Source organism: Piliocolobus tephrosceles, chromosome 17, assembly GCF_002776525.5.
Source record: "Piliocolobus tephrosceles isolate RC106 chromosome 17, ASM277652v3, whole genome shotgun sequence".
In the NCBI taxonomy this organism is placed as follows: domain Eukaryota; kingdom Metazoa; phylum Chordata; class Mammalia; order Primates; family Cercopithecidae; genus Piliocolobus; species Piliocolobus tephrosceles.
In genome coordinates, this window is record NC_045450.1 from 20,231,646 (window position 1) to 20,248,515 (window position 16,870).

Here is a 16,870-nt window from a genome sequence, read left to right on the forward strand (position 1 = left end):
AAGTTAATAGTATTTTTTAAATGTGTCCCTAGGCTAAAGGAAACTCTAAAGAAATTGGTGCTAGAATACTTTGAGCAATGGCAACATCAATAGAAAAACATCAATAGAAAAAGAGTATGACTTTCCAAGGTGACTCTATAGATATAGACAGCATTCATTGTAGGGCATGGATTATGATGAATTGATTAAAAGTTCAGTTTCATTACTTTAGCCCAGTGATTCTCAAATGTTATCACTTTCCTTCCTGAGGAGCCTTTCCAGCCATTTTTTTTCTAAACCTCTTACTTTTAATACCACAGATACAGTTTATGTACTGTATATTTGTACTTTATACATAAAAGTAGTGAGTTTTCTTTTCTTAGTTACCCCAAACCAATTTTCACCCATCTGGAAGGGATAGCATTTCTGTTGAAAGTACATGTTTTAGCCCTACTTTTGTATATTAAGCCTAAGGTGATAGTATAAACCAGTGATTCCCAAGTCTCGCCAGTCTTCAGATCACCTGAGTGGTTGATTGGATGGATGGGTAGTTGGTTGGTTTTAAATAAGAATTCTAGGATTCCACATTTAATATTTTGTATCAGTCTGTAGGGTAAGTCCCAAGAATGGGGGACAATGACCGTTTTTGTTTTTCAAGCTCTCTGAGTAATTCTGTGATCATACAGTTTGGACACCCTGGTATAGACAATGACTTCATGATCAGAAAAGCTTTGTAGAGATTGGCTTCAAAGATGGACGAGAAGGGTGTTGTGGTAAAACTCTGTTAGCCCTGTTATAGAATGTTAATAGTGCTCCATTACTACCTATATAAACACAAAAGAAATCTGATACACTACGTAAGCTACATTATAATAAAAATTACAGTCCATTTTTTCAAGTTTAGGCCAGTGTATGCTCTAATTTCTTTTTATTCCTTTTTTTTTTTTTTTTTTTTTTTTTTGAGACAAGAGTCTTGCTCTGTCACCCAGGCGAGAGTGCAGTGGCACGATCTCAGCTCACTGCAACCTCTGCCTCCTGGGTTCAAACAATTCTCGTACCTCAGACCACCCAAGTAGCTGGGATTACAGGCATACACCACCACGCCTGGCTCATTTTTGCATCTTTAGTAGAGTCAGGATTTCAGGGTGTTACCCGGGGTGGTCTCAAATTCGTGGCCTCAAATGATCTGCCAGCCTTGGCCTCCCAGAGTGCTGGGATTACAGGCATGAGCTACTGTACCCAGCCTTTTTTTATTCCTTTTATAAATAACAGCTTTATTGAGATGTAATTCACCATACTATACAACCTATTTAAAGTGTACACAATTCAGTGGTTTTCATTATATTCACAGAGTTGTGCAACCATGACCACAATTAGGTTCTAGTTCTTTTAAGCAATGGTTTTTATAATAAAATCCCAGGGTAATGAACCTCAGTACCATGTAGTTTATTACAGCAGCTTATAAGGCTAAGTATTTTCTTCCAAACTGTACTTTTATGTTTTTACAGCTTTTTATATCTGTGCTAATATAACCTAATAAGTGTTTTTAACTTCCCCAGTTACATTACTTCGTTCAGAACCATTTCACAAGTGCAAGAATGGCTTTGATTGGACTTGGTAAGTTGAGTATTGCCTGCCTCTCAGTTTGCTTTCTTAAGAGCAATTCCTTAAACTAATTACATGAACATAGGATTGAACAAAATTTGAAAACTTCAGCCTTCTATTTATGTCAGACAGGCAATATATCATAGGATTTTAATTGCTAGTCATTTGTTTTGGAAAGCAGAATCCACCATTTAAATTTGTAAACCTCTGGCTTTAAATTCTTTACAGTATTTGTAAAACCTGTGACAAAGGTGAATTTCTCAAAGCAAAGAGCTTTTACAGACTGTTTTTTTTTTTTTTGAGACGGAGTCTTGCTCTGTCGCCCAGGCTGGAGGGCAGTGGCGCGATCTCGGCTCACTGCAAGCTCCGTCTCCCGGGTTCCCGCCATTCTCCTGCCTCAGCCTCCCGAGTAGCTGGGACCACAGGCGCCCACCACAGTGCCCGGCTAATTGTTTTTTATTTTTAGTAGAGACGGGGTTTCACCGTGGTCTCGATCTCCTGACCTTGTGATCCACCCACCTCGGCCTTCCAAAGTGCTGGGATTACAGGCGTGAGCCACCGCGCGCGGCCTTACAGACTGTTTTTTAAAAGGAAGTACAGCTTACTAGAAAAACAGGCAAAGGGCATGAGCAGACAGTTCATGGGAGAAATATGTTTGTATATGTGTAGCCAACTATCTTTGTTTTAAATGATCAGCCTCACTAATAATTAAGAAAATTTTAATCTGTGATATTGGCAAAATTAAAAGATTGACACCGCCCAGAATTAACCAGAGTATGGAGAAATAGGCACTCTCACAAATTGTTAGTGGGAATATAAACTAGTACATTTTGGGAGATCTTTTTGAATATATCTGTTAAAATTCTAGGCTGGGCATGGTGGCATATGCCTGTAATCCTAGCACTTTGGGAGACTGAGATGGGCGGATCACCTGAGGTCAGGAGTTCAAGACCAGCCTGGCCAACCTGGTGAAAACCCTGTCTCTACTAAAAATACAAAAATTAGTCGGGCGTGGTGATTCAAGCCTGTAATCCCAACTATTGGGGGACTGAGGAGGAGAATCGCTTGAACCCGGGAGGCAGTAATTGCAGTGAGCCAAGATCATGCCACTGCATTCCAGCATGGGTGACAGAGCGAGACTCTGTCTCAAAAAAATAAAATTCTAAATGTTTATACTCGTAGATCCAGTGACTTTTAAGAATTTGTCTTACAGAAACATTAGGTCAAGTTTACAATATAGTTGCATGAGAATATCATTTTAATATTTTTTGTTTTGTTTTGCAAATAACAGCTTAAGATATTATTTACATGCCATAAAATTCACCCTGTTGAAGTGTATAGTTCTGTGGTTTTTAATACATTAGCTATTACCACTACCTAATTTCAGGGTGTGTTCATCATCCCCCCCAAAAGCCCCATACCCATTAGCAGTCACTCCCCATTCTCATCTTCCCCCGTCTGTGGCATCCACTAATCTACCTTTTTTTTTTTTTTTTTTTTTTAAAGAGATGGAGGTCTCATTCTGTTGCCCAAGCTGGAGCACAGTGGCACAATCATAGCTCACTTGAACTCCTAGGCTCAGGTGATCCTCCGACCTCAGCCTCCTAAGGAGCAATAATCTATTTTGTCTCTATAGATTTGACTATTCTGGACATTTCATATAAATGGAGTTAGACAGTATGTGGCCTTTTGTAATTGGCTTTTCTTACTTAGCATAATATTTTCAAGGTCCATCCATATTGGAGCATGTGTCAATGTCTCATTCCATTGTATGACTCAAGAATACTCCATTACCACATTGTTTCTTCATTCATTGGCATTGTAAATATTTTGGCTGTTGTAAATATAAACATTCATGTGTACATTTTTCTTAGGATACCTGTTTTTAGTTCTTTTGGTTATGTCTAAGAATAGAATTGCCAGGACATATGGTAACTCTGTTTAACCATTTGGGGAACTGCCAGACTGTTTTCCAAAGTAGCTGCACTGTTGTACATTCCCACCAGTAATGCACAAAGGTGTCAATTTCCCCACATCCTTACCAACACGTATTGTCTGTCTTTCTGACTATGACCATCCTACTGGGTGGGAAGTGGTTGTTGTGGTTTTGGTTTGTATTTCCCTAATGACAAATGACATTGAACATATTTCATGTGCTTTTTTTGTCCATTTGTATAACTTATTTGTTTTTTGGTTTTTTGAGACAGAGGCTTTCTCTGTCGCCCAGGTTGGAGTGCAGTGGCACAATCTTAGCTCACTGCCACCTCCACTTCCCAGGTTCAAGCAATTCTCCGGCCTCAGCCTCCCAAGTACCTGGGATTACAGGTGCACGCCACCATTCCTGGCTAATTTTTGTAATTTTAGTAGAGATGGGGTTTCACCATGTTGGCTGGGCTGGTCTCGAACTCCTGAGCTCAGGTGATCCACCTACCTCAGCTTCCCAAACTATTGGGATTACAGGTGTGAGCCCCCATGCTCAGTCAACTTTTGAGAAATGTCTCTTCAGGTCTTGCCCATTTTTTAATTGGGTTTTTTTCTTAATTGTTAAGTTGTAAAGGTTCTTTGATACTCAAGCTGTTAGCAGATATATTATCTGCAAATATTTTCCTGCATTTCATGGGTCCTCTTTTTACTTTCTTGATATAGTGTTCTTTGGTGGACAATGCAGTGTTGTTTTAAGAGCCGACTATTAGAAACATGCTAACGTCCCTCAGGAGGGGACTGATCAAATAAATGGTGGTACAGCCATAGAAAGGGATTCTTTATAACCATTAAATATTTGATGTAGACTAAACACTTAGAAATTTTTAAATTATGAAAGATCAGTTCAAAACAATATCAGTAGAATGATACCATTTTAGAAATAAATTGAGGATAATATTAACTACACAAAAAAATTCTAGATAAATAGTAATACTAAGTATATAGTAAATAGTTTAGTAATAGTAAACTATAGTAAACTGGGTATCTCTGGGAGAGTGGCATTATGGCAAGAAGACTTACTTATTTCTGTAATGTTCGGATTTTACAATCATATTTTTAAAACAAAGAAAAAATATTTTACGATTGTGTTTTGGTAATTCTGGTTCCAGCTTTGTTTTTACTTTTGTTGAAACAGGTGTGAGTCATCCTGTTCTAAAGCAAGTTGCTGAACAGTTTCTCAACATGAGGGGTGGGTTTGGTTTATCTGGTGTGAAGGCCAAATACCGTGGAGGTAAGCATTTCATTCTATTGGGGTTAATTTATCAGAAGGGCGTTTCCCCACTAGAATAGCATGTCGAGGTGGAATAGGCCTGAATATTTACTATTCAACAGTCTCGGCATAGAATCGGATGACTTGGATGTTGTATTTTAAGCATATGTTTTGTGTGTGTTTGGGGACAGGATGGTATGGGGAAAGCACCGAGCCACAGAAAAGACTCGTGGGTCAACACTGTGTTGTAGGAAATAGTGAAGAATGAAACCAATGGTGAACAAGCCATTTTCTTCTTCCCTCTATCCTTAACCTGGCCCCAGGTGAAATCCGAGAACAGAATGGAGACAGTCTTGTCCATGCTGCTCTTGTAGCAGAAAGTGCTGTCGCGGGAAGTGCAGAGGCAAATGCATTTAGTGTTCTTCAGCATGTCCTCGGTGCTGGGCCACATGTCAAGAGGGGCAGCAATACCACCAGCCATCTGCACCAGGCTGTTGCCAAGGCGACTCAGCAGCCATTTGATGTGAGTCTAAACAGTTGGTATCTCTCCTTTTGCTTTCAAAGGCTCAGTATTTAAGATGTAATTCTGATAATCTACTCTTAAAAAGTAAGACAAACACACAGAAAATCTTTGTACAATTGAAGAGATAGCCAAGCTTGATTTTAGTATATTTGAGGGTCTATCAAAAACTCACTGGCTTTTCTACTTTGTCTATTACTTGTCATTAGTCATATAGAAAGAGGAATTTAATGCTTAGAAATAAAAGGAATCCACATATCCGTTCCCTTTAGAATGAAGTTGTAGATATTAAACTTTTCCCTGGATTCTAACTAGTCTTTTTTTCTAGATTTTCTTCTGTCCCCTTCTGTTCTTATGGCTACTTCCTGAATTTCACTATTCTTTGTTTTCCAACCAAGTGGACAAGACGAACACCAAGAAATTGTTTACAGACTCACTCTTCCAGCTTGAGATTAAATTTAAAAAGAAAAATGAGAGGCTGGGCACAGTGGCTCACGACTGAAATCCCAGCACTTTGAGAGGCTGAGGTGGGCAGATCACTTGAGGTCAGGAGTTCGAGACCAGCCTGGCCAACATGGTGAAATCCCCATCTCTCCTAATCCAATGAAGTAATTTAATAGAAATTCCTAGTTCAGAACTTGGCCAGAAATTTGGAGTATAAATAGGATGGCCTCAGAATTACAATTAAAGAAATTGAAGTCCAAGCCAGCTGCGGTGGGTCATGCCTATAATCCCAGCACTTTGGGGGGCCAAGATGGGAGGATCACGAGGTCAGGAGATCGAGACCATCCTGGCTAATACAGTGAAACCCTGTCTCTACTAAAAATACAAAAATTAGCTGGGCATGGTGGCGCACGCCTGTAGTCCCAGTTACTTGGGAGGCTGAGGCAGGAGAATCACTTGAACCCAGGAGGCGGAGGTTTCAGTGAGCCGAGATCATGCCACTGCACTCCAGCCTGGGCGACAGAGCGAGAGTCTGTCTCAAAAAATAGAAAAAAAAAAAAAGAAATTGAAGTCCATTCTTATGCTTTACATGGACTGAGCCAATGGTTCTCCAAGTTTAATGTACATAAGAATCACCTGGAACACTTGTTAAAAATCTGGGCTCCCAGGCTACATCCACAGGGACCTGAGTCAGTAAGTCCATTTCAGGAATCTGAAAGTTTGTATTTTTAATAAGAACTCAGGTAATTTTTACATAAATGGTCCACATAATCACTGTAAATCGGGTTCACCCTAGAGAGCTAAAAGCTCTGCTCAAACTAGATAGCAATATCCCTGTTATTCAGAGGCTAAACTCTTGATACCTTGGACGTCTGGATAATGACCACTAAGCAGAAATTTTTCTCTTAACTTTTTGACTTGAGTGTATAAGAGAAATAAAAGTAAATTGGTGAAAAAGTCCCTACCAGCAGCAGAGAGAAGAAACCAGGTCTGCCTAATGCCAAAGCCCATCTGTATTTAATAATAATATTTGTGGATGAGTGTTTGCATTAACCTTTAATCATCTAAAGAGGGTTAGAAAATACCCAGCATAAAGGAAAGGGAGCAGTCATTTTAGAAATATTTAAATGAAGAAACAAAGCCGTGATAGTTCTGAAAGACACAGAATACTTTAGTTCTTGACAGAACTGATTAAGTAAAATATTAATCTATTTTGTTTATACTGTGAAGGTCCAAGTTTTTTCTAGGCAAACTTAAATCGTGCCCTGTTTTACCTGGCAGAATATCATACAGTAAAGTCTCATTATCTTTCAGGTTTCCGCATTTAATGCCAGTTACTCAGATTCTGGACTCTTCGGGATTTATACTATCTCCCAGGCCACAGCTGCTGGAGACGTAAGTTGCATACTCACCAAACTTCTTTCATTAACAAGTTATTTTCCCCCCCGGCCATGAACATGTTTTCAGTTAAAATATGGAGTGTTTGAATGCAATGCAGTGACTTATCAGAGCTCTGTATAGTATGATATCATTGAAGCATTATCTGCTGTAGGGAAATTTATACTAATGCTATATATACACATGTATACTAATGCTTCCAGGAAAGAGGAGAGAATTGCCTACTTGAAATTTTGGTTCTGGTTGGACAAGTTGCATTGAGTTGGCTCTGAAACATCTAAATTGAGAACCCAGGAGAGAGGAAGGCCAAGATGTTTATTTGCAAGTCTTCAGTATAGAGATTGTGTAGAAATCAGGGTATGTATGAATAATTGTAGGAAAAGAAAACTAAAGCTCAGTTTCTGGGAAAGAACACCATTTAAGGAGCAAGTGGCTAAGAAAAATGGCCCAGGTAAACAGAAAGAAAAAGAGAAGCTGTTATATTTGAAGGCTAGGAAAGAGAGAATGTTTAACACCAATTTGACCCACAGTGAAATAACATTCATTACCACTGAGAAGTCTGGTAGTTTCAGCAAACTGGGACATCATGGGTGATCTTAACAGTTTTGACTAGAGTAGTGGAAACTGGCTAAAAAGTGTAGTGATTAAGGAATGAATGACAAGTAAGAAATGAGAGGTTGGTGTGGGCTAGTGGAGCTTAGACATTCAAGGAGCAGGCTGTTTTAGGAGAGTTTACACAGAGATTAAGTTGAAAGAGACATTCAGACTGAACAAAAAGATCGGAGCAGTTATTGGAGACAGAAAATTATAAATGGCTCAAGTCTGAGAAAGGAATACGTGGGATCCAGCACACAAGTGGACTGTTTAGCCTTACAGACAGGCTAATATTGGAAGATACTGGGAATATGGGGAAGTAACGCCTCAGTGAGACAGGAGGCTAAGTCATGTTTTGACAGAGAAGGGAGGAAAGTTGAAAGAAAGGGAAGTTTGGGACAAATAGTGAAGTACACAAAAAGTGGGTATTGGTTGTAGTATAGGTGTATCCTTGAAATCAGCGACCACAAATTCATACTACAGTCAGCACTGTCATGTAATTTTTCCTCTGTTGCATTCACAAGCATAATGGAGAAATGGAGGAGGTAGGTATTAGGGTTAATCCCAGGTTGGAATCCTGCAAAGCGGGCAGGTCAGAAGTATGAGGATAGCAAGGGAGTTGGGAGCATTGGAGCATTGGCAAGAGTGATTAAAAGGATGATTCAGGGATCTAGGCTCAATAGAGAAGTAAAGCCAGAGGGGGCCTGATAAATTGAAAGACTGGACAAGTCAAGGAACTAGAGATCTTGATAAAGTGGAAGAATAAGTATAGTGAAATTAAAGACTGAGATCGGGGTCTTAGAATTGAGGACTTCAGAGGTATGCAAATCTAGGCTATAATCAGGTCTGGGGTGTGGCTATGAAAATGGGCAGCAGAAATGAAGGGGAAAAAGAGGTCCTAGAATTTAGGTGATCAGAGGGAAAAATAAGTAGCAGACTCAGCCAGCATTGGGATGGAGAAAATCATGGCCAGATTTATTTGCTTATTCAACAAATATTTACCAAGTACCCACATCCCTGGAACTTTATTCTTTCTTTTTTTAAATACCATACAAGGATTCAGATTCCTTCTTGACTCTGGCTTAGTAAGTAGGGACAAGCCTTACAAATTGGCTGTGTATGGATTACTACTCTCTTCTTAGTGACTAGTAAGAGATAGCAGTATTAATGGCATGACACTGCAAGAGTCTGGAGAAGTTTTAAAGGTGCTTATTCTTTATGGGTGATTAGAAATCCATGTGTTTGGCCGGGTGTGGTGGCTCACACCTATAATCCCAACACTTTGGGAGGTTGAGGTGGGAGGATCACTTGAGCCCACACATCTCTACAAAAAAAACTAAAAAGTTAGCCAGGCCTGGTAGCGTGCACCTGTAGTCCTAGCTTCTTGGGAGGCTGGGGCAGAAGGATTGTGTACAAACAGCTGCTTTATGAACATAGGAAGAATAAGGCACCCATAGTGATGACAGCATTCCATATGGACACTGTGCTGTTTGTCTGGAACTAACCTTCCATCTGTGTTTTTGCCTCAGTAAATAAGCGTGTCAGTGCTGCAGGAGACTCTGGTACTGACCACAGATGACCAACTTTTACTTATCTGTCCTAGGTAATCAAGGCTGCGTATAATCAAGTCAAAACAATAGCTCAAGGAAACCTTTCCAACACAGATGTCCAAGCTGCCAAGTAAGTCTCCGTGTTAACTGTGTTTTATGTTTTTGTTATTTGAAAGTTGTATTCTTTTCAGATTATAACAATATTACAATATATGCTCATAAGGACTGAGAAACACAAAAAGCATAAAAAGGGAAACATCCCCATATCCTACCACCTAAAGATATAATTGTTAACATTTTGACCAGTCACAGTGGCTCATGCCTATAATCCCAGCACTTTGGGAGGCCAAGGCAGGTGGTTCATTTGAGACCAGGAGTTTGAGACCAGTCTGGGCAACATAGCAAGACCTTGTCTCCACAAAAATTAGAGAATAATTGTTAACATTTTTCTTAGTTTATTGATCACACATTTTTAAACATAATTGTTAATGTTGTATATATAGATGCTGCTTGACTTACACTGGGGTTACATCCTGAGAAATCCATAAATCAAAAACGCATTTAATACCCTGATAAACCAGTCATATAGCCAAACAATCATAAGTTAAACCATCGTAAGTTAGGACCATCTATATACTTTTTTATCCTATTTAAATAGCATCCTTATTATAGAAGTTTGAAAATTACAAATAAAAGACAAAAATAATCTGATTCCCTACCAATGATTCTATATTTTCATTGATTCAGATTACTAAAAATTTAAACAATATTCATTGGTGTGTCAAAATACACTTGTGCATTTTCTGCAGTTATAAAGATATCTTTGGGCTTAAAATATTTTTGTATTTCATATTACTTTCTTAGTGTAGATTCCCAACTGAGTTAAAGAGTTATAAACATAACGAAAGGCTCCATGTTAGAGTGCGTGTACGTGTGTATATTTAAATAATACATTTGCCCAGGCGCAGTTGCTCATACCTGTAATCCCAGGACTTTGGGAGGCTAGGGCAGGAGGATCGCTTGAGGCCAGGAGTTCAGCCAGCCTGGGTAATGTGGCAAGACCCTGTCTTTACAAAAAGATATTTAAAACTAGCCAGGTGTGTTGGTGTGTGCCTGTAGCCCCAGCTACTCAGGAGGCTGAGGAAGGAGGATTGCTTGAGCCCAGGAGTTTGAGGTTGCAGTGAACTAAGATCATGCCATTGCACTCCAGCCTGGGCAACAGAGCAAGACCTTGTCTCTTTAAAAAAAAAAAAAAAAAAAAAAGGTATATATTTCTAAGTCACAAATCTAAAGAGATTGTACCAGTTTCTAATCACACCACCAGTATGTAAGAGTACCTATTCTACAATAGTTTCTTTCTTCATTACTGATTTATACCCAAAACAGATTTGATTTTGTTTTGTTTTATAAGAAAGACTAAAATATTTGTCTGCTTTTTGGCAATTTTTAAATCCCCACTGTCCAGATTGAAAGTGTTAACAACACTCCTAATTCATTAGTAGTTTGAGGGTTTCTCTAAAAGAAAGACTTGGGACAAAGTTGGAAATCAATCTGCATTTTCATACAGCAGTTTAAGACATTTAAGTTTGACTCCATCTACTTAGGACAATTCAAAATGTGAATTTTGCAACTCCAGTGGTTGTTATGATCATTTAGTATTGCCCACAGGGGAAGTATGACAGGGTGAATTACAACCCAGGATGGAACAACTTTTTAGTCATTTCTGTTCCCATTAGTATTGTTAAGTTTTGTTATGCTGAGCACACTACAAAATTGCATCTCTTGTATAAGTACAACACAATTTATTAAATATTGTATATATAAAACCAAGAATCAATAGGATGCAGGGCTGCTTGATTATACCAAAAACAAAACATGATGAGAATACATTGAAACACTGGATTTACTTAAGAAAAACCTAAGTTTTTCAAATCTAATTTATTTAAGAGAAGGTATTTTCTTAATAAGTGTAACAGTTCTTATAAGGTATGGTGATATGTAGGAAGTAGAATTTTGATTATTAATGTCAAGATATGTTTTCTGCCATTTTGATGGAGTTGATACTTTTTCTTGTAAGGTTCTTAGTCTTCCTATAGTGAAAGAGAGAAAGTGAGGTGTCATTGCTGAAGGTACACACTAGTAACCTCTTGGTAATTTATTGCAGGTAAAATCGTTTTTTAATTAAACTGACAAAGTGGTAAAATTGTAGCCTTAAATTGTAATTATGTTTAATGGAAGTCTTGCTATAGCATGTTAAAGAATGATACTTTGAGGTTTAAATATCAACTGACTTATCAAACACCATGTCTATAAGTAATAAGTTTCTGGGAGAATTGTGAATTGGATTTTGTTTTATTTTAAGTGTCTGCTTTTGTGCCCATATTTAAGCTGCTGTTGCTTATAAGACCTGTACTGCCCTTCCCCACTTGCCTTTTTAATCATACCTTGTGCTCACTGAGACAAATCTCAGCAAGAGGCAGGAGTTGCTTCACTAATCAAAACCTCACGTTAAAATAGTTTTACCTAGATCCAAGTTCTAGTCCAAAATCAAAAAGCAGTCTCTGGAATTTATTCAGTATAGTTTTGTACTGACAGCTTTCCAAATAGTAATGTATACAGTACAGTACTTGGTGAACTGAAGAAATAGAATGGAGGCCATTAGCACTGTAAGTTGTTAGTTTGCCTGTTTACCAAAAACACGTTGAAGAGTTTTGGGGCGAATACCTTAAAATTGCCCTGCTTCACTGCATAAGAGGAACTGGCTTGACTCTACTTCACCCTTGGTGGAAACTAACAGGCCCTAAAAGAGGCAGCAACAGCTGAAGTGGATACCGCAGAAATAGACAGCAGAAGCTCTTTCAGACACCCCCGAAACCTGCCAAAACTCATAGGTAATACAAGTGAAATGGTAGCATAAGAAGAAAATAAACATGAGAATCTTCAAACTGTAAGCATCGAAAGGTATCCTCCATCCAAGAAGAGAACCCAGTTCATACAAGGAAAAGGCAAAAGGAAAAGGTCAAGACTGACCTTTATGACACTGTGACCCCAGCCGTGGGCCAGGTGGAGTTGTCTGTTGTGACATCCCGGTTTGACAGAAGGATCTTCAAGATCCCTGGTCTGCACACTCTAGCAGCCAGAAGGTAGGTTGATAATACACACTGTCCCCAACTTGCCATGGATCACCTTACAATTTTTCAACCTGGCTACAGAGCAATACCATCGCAATTTCAGCTTCCAGTCATGGGTCACATAACAATGGGGATACGTTACAAGAAATGTGGTGTTAGGTGGTTTCATCACTGTGTGAACCTCATGGTGTACTTACACAAATGTACATGGTATAGCCTACTACACACATAGGTCTGTGTATAGTCTGTTGCTCCTAGGCTACAAACCTGTACAGCATACACTATATACTGAATACTGTAGGCAGTTATAACACAATGATAAGTATTTGTGCATCTAAACATAGGAAAGGTACAGTAAAAATAAAGCACAAAAGATTAAAAAAAAAAAAATGCCATTATAGGACATTTACCATGAATGGAGCTGGCAGGACCGAAAACTCCTGCTTTCAAGTGAGTCAGTGAATGAGTGGTGAGTAAATGGGAAGGCCTAGGACATTACTGTGCACTGCTGTAGATGCTAAACACTGTAAACATAGGCTACATGAAATTTATTTTTTTAAAGTTGCACTACAGCATTATGTTGTCACTGAGTAACAGGAATCTTTCAGCTCCCTAATAATCTTATGGGACCCCATTATATATGTGGTCCATCATTGACCAAAAACATCATTATGTAGTATATGACTATACCTTGAATTTTGATCTTTTCCTAGGCTAGTGATATGCAGTACATGAGATAATCAATACTTTCTTACAAAATGGGCTTATGTTAGATGACGTTTGCCCAACCGCAGGCTATTGTAAGTGTTCTGAGCACATATGAGGTAGGCCGGGCCAAGCTATGATGTTGGATATGTTAGGTGTATGAAATGCACTTTTGACTGCCATCTCAGTGGATGGCGACCCTCTCACTGACAGCAGAGAGATCTTCCTCACTGTGCCAGTAGGCAGGAAAAAGAGCATGCTGCGACTGGCCAGTGACGTGTAGAGGATCCAGATTGCACAACCGGATCCAGAGGCCTTGGGAAGCATTAGGGAGCTCTCCAGCTGTCTCACTCAAATCTGTAGCAGCATATGGACCCACAAATGGAGGCCAAAGTGGGCCCTCAGTTGGACACTTTGGCAACCCTGACGAGACTTCTTCCCTTCAGACTTACTGTTTTACTGTCATGTTCCAGAGAAGGGAGCGCCGTTCTTCTTGGGGAATTCAGGAAGAGGGAGACATGCCGTTACTATATCGATTAAATAAAGCTTTGATGTTCACAGCCCCTCGCCACCATCCAGAAAAAAAAAAAAAATAATTGCCTTGCTCTGTAGCTCTGTAAAACTGACTTCTGCCTTTTATCGGACAGGAACAAGCTGAAAGCTGGATACCTAATGTCAGTGGAGTCTTCTGAGCGTTTCCTGGAAGAAGTCGGGTCCCAGGCTCTAGTTGCTGGTTCTTACGTGCCACCATCTACAGTCCTTCAGCAGATTGATTCAGTGGCTAACGCTGATATCATCAATGTAAGTAAATGAAAACGTACGATTTAACAACATAGAACTTAATGATCCAATTTCAGAAGGATGCATAAGCGTCCTCGGGCGGTATATGTTATTCTCATGTTTGGTGCCCATCTACTTAATATGGAGGCGGGAGGGCCCATTCCCAGAAGATCTGCAACAAGCTTCCTTGTCAGCTCGAGTGTGTGTATCTTCCTCCTTCAAATAAACTACCATTAGGTTAAACTCTGCTGTCAGTGAGAGCGCTGCCATCCACTGAGATGGCAGTCAGAAGTGCATTTAATACACCTGACGTATCAAACATCAGGTTAAACTAATGGTAGTTTATAATACGGGCTTATGTTAGATGACTAGAGGTAAAGAAGAGTCAAATATTGGCAGTTTCATGTCATCCAACCTAAATGTGAAGTTTGCTATTTTTCCTCTTCAAGTATTTCACCATCCAGCATCTTAAGATTTTCTTTACTCTTCTAAGCCTAAGACATTCTCCTGTTCTTGCTAATTTTTTTTTTTTCACATATATTATTGTTCCCTACAAGATTGAGCTGTTTTGAGGGCAAGGACTATGTCATGTACTTCTTTGTGTTCCCTACTGTGCCTAACAAGCACATGACCTACAGAATTAATCCAAAGTAAGTGGGTTTTCCCCGTTTTCTACATTAAATTTACCAACTCGCCTTCCGTTGTACATGTCTCAGCCATCTTCTCACCAACAGGTCTGCTTTGTATAGGGACAGTGGGGATAAGAAAAAATAAAAAATAAAAAACCAAGCTGGGTGCAGTGGCTCATGCCTGTAATCCCAGCACTTTAGAAGGCTGAGGTGGGCAGATTGCTTGAGCCCAGGAGTTCAACACCAGACTGGGCAATGTAGCAAAACCCCATCTCTACAAAAAAGTACAAAAATTAGCTAGGCTTGGTGGCATGTGCCTGTAGTCCCAGCTACTCAGGAGACTGAGGTCGGAAGGTGGCTTGAGCCTGGAACGCAGAGGTTACAGAGAGCCAAGATCATGCCGCTGTACTCCAGGCTGGGCAACAGAGTGAGACCCTGTCTCAAATAAAAAAAGAGACAAGGCTATTTTAAGAAAGTAACCCTGACTTGATTTCACTTGGCCCCTAATCATCATCATTTCATACTCTTCTTTTTTTTTTTTTTCTTTTTTTGAGACGGACTCTCGCTCTGTTGTCCAGGCTGGAGGGAGTGCAGTGGCGCTATCTCAGCTCACTGCAACCTCCACCTCCCGGGTTCACGCCATGTTCCTGCCTCAGCCTCCCGAGTAGCTGGGACTACAGGTGCCTGCCACCACACCCAGCTAGTTTTTTGTATTTTTAGTAGAGATGGGATTTCACCGTGTTAGCCAGGATGTTCTCGATCTCCTGACCTCGTGATCCACCTGCCTCAGCCACCCAAAATGCTGGGATTACAGGTGTGAGCCACGGCCCCTGGCTCATTTCGTACTCTTCTAAGTGACTGTCCTCATCTTATATCCCATCATTATGTGCATCCCAACCCAACTGCTTCCACCACCACCTCTCCTTCATAGTGATAAGATAAGCTGGCCTGAGAATATGGGGGCTGCTGCTCCACCTACACCTGACTCATTACACTACACTTAACCAGTCTTTGAACTTGGAAGTAGTGGCATAAAGAATCCATTAGGGTATAAAGTTTTACTTTTAAGTTAACAATCATTGTATTTTTGTTGACCCAGACTATTTGCCATTGTAATACAGAAACAGGAAAGTACATCCCTGCCTGAAGCCACACTACTGTATTTGAGAGTATCAGTGGTGTTTTCCTTATCTCTCTTTTAACAGCTACCCTCTTACCGGAGCATTGCTCTTGCTTGGTTCATTACACATACAATGGAACATTCAGAGGAACAGCTAAGCTTTTCCCACATTGTCACAAATTAAAGCACCAGCCATCTCCTAGTTAATTTTCACAACAGCTATTATAGTAATTGCTGGCTTAGAATGTCCTATCCAAGGCCGGGTTGGTGGCTCATGCCTGTAATCCCAGCACTTCGGAAGGTCGAGGTGGGTGGATCACTTGAGGCTAGGAGTTCGAGACCAGCCTGCCCAATATGGCGAAATCTGGTCTCTACTAAAAATACAAAAATTAGCTGGGCATGGTGCTGCATGCCTGTAATCCCAGCTCCTTGGGCGGCTGAGGCAGAGAATTGCTTGAACCTGGGAAGCGGAGGCTGCAGTGAGCCAAGATCACACCACTGCACTCCATGCTGGGTGACAGAGCAAGACTCCATCTCAAAAAAAAAAAAAAGAATGTCCTATCCATAAATTCTTAAAATGACAAAATAAGTTCACCTGCTTGATGACATATATTTTTATTTTTGTTAACTTTGTCTTTTGTTTGTTTCTTTAAAGGCTGCAAAGAAGTTTGTTTCTGGCCAGAAGTCGATGGCAGCAAGTGGAAATTTGGGACATACACCTTTTGTTGATGAGCTGTAATACTGACGCACACATTACAGGAGAGAGCTGAACATTCTCTCAGCCCAGGGCAGCAAACACATGAAAGTCAGAAATCTCTAATAAAACATTTGTCTTTTTTCCAGTGAGGTAAAATAAGGCATAAATGCAGGTAATTATTCTCAGCTGACCTAAAGTCAATAAAACATTCTGCTTAGGTGTTTTTCTTACGTTTTTCTCAATGAGTTAATCAACAAGTATTTATTATGTGCTGATTGATATTTTTGTTTTAGATGCTTTAAAGGAGACAGGAATATAATTATTGAGTATAGAAGCATTAGAAACTATTAAAATTAAGGCTAAGTGGCTATCAGTATAAATAGTGCCAGGTTACTATTGGTGGCTTTTCAGATGAAAGCAAGTTCAAAATTTGTCATTTTGGGTATCAACAGCTAAATGGTCTGGTTTTTACCCCTGTTTTGCCTTTTTTGCAATAAAATTATTTCTGAAAAACATAAATGTCCT

At 39.7% G+C, this 16,870-nt stretch overlaps 1 protein-coding gene across 1 annotated transcript in view; it reads left to right on the forward strand.

The window, feature by feature from the left end:
- LOC111551163 (cytochrome b-c1 complex subunit 2, mitochondrial) overlaps positions 1-16,575 on the forward strand; it is a 30,418-nt gene extending 13,843 nt beyond the window's left edge. The window contains exons 8-14 of the mRNA XM_023224991.2: positions 1,539-1,596; positions 4,703-4,798; positions 5,101-5,300; positions 7,056-7,136; positions 9,337-9,413; positions 13,767-13,920; positions 16,304-16,575. Of these exons, the coding sequence (XP_023080759.2) occupies positions 1,539-1,596; positions 4,703-4,798; positions 5,101-5,300; positions 7,056-7,136; positions 9,337-9,413; positions 13,767-13,920; positions 16,304-16,387 (750 nt within the window). The 3' untranslated portion in view covers positions 16,388-16,575. The remainder of the gene's footprint in view (positions 1-1,538; positions 1,597-4,702; positions 4,799-5,100; positions 5,301-7,055; positions 7,137-9,336; positions 9,414-13,766; positions 13,921-16,303) is intronic.
- The last annotated feature ends 295 nt before the right edge of the window (positions 16,576-16,870 follow it).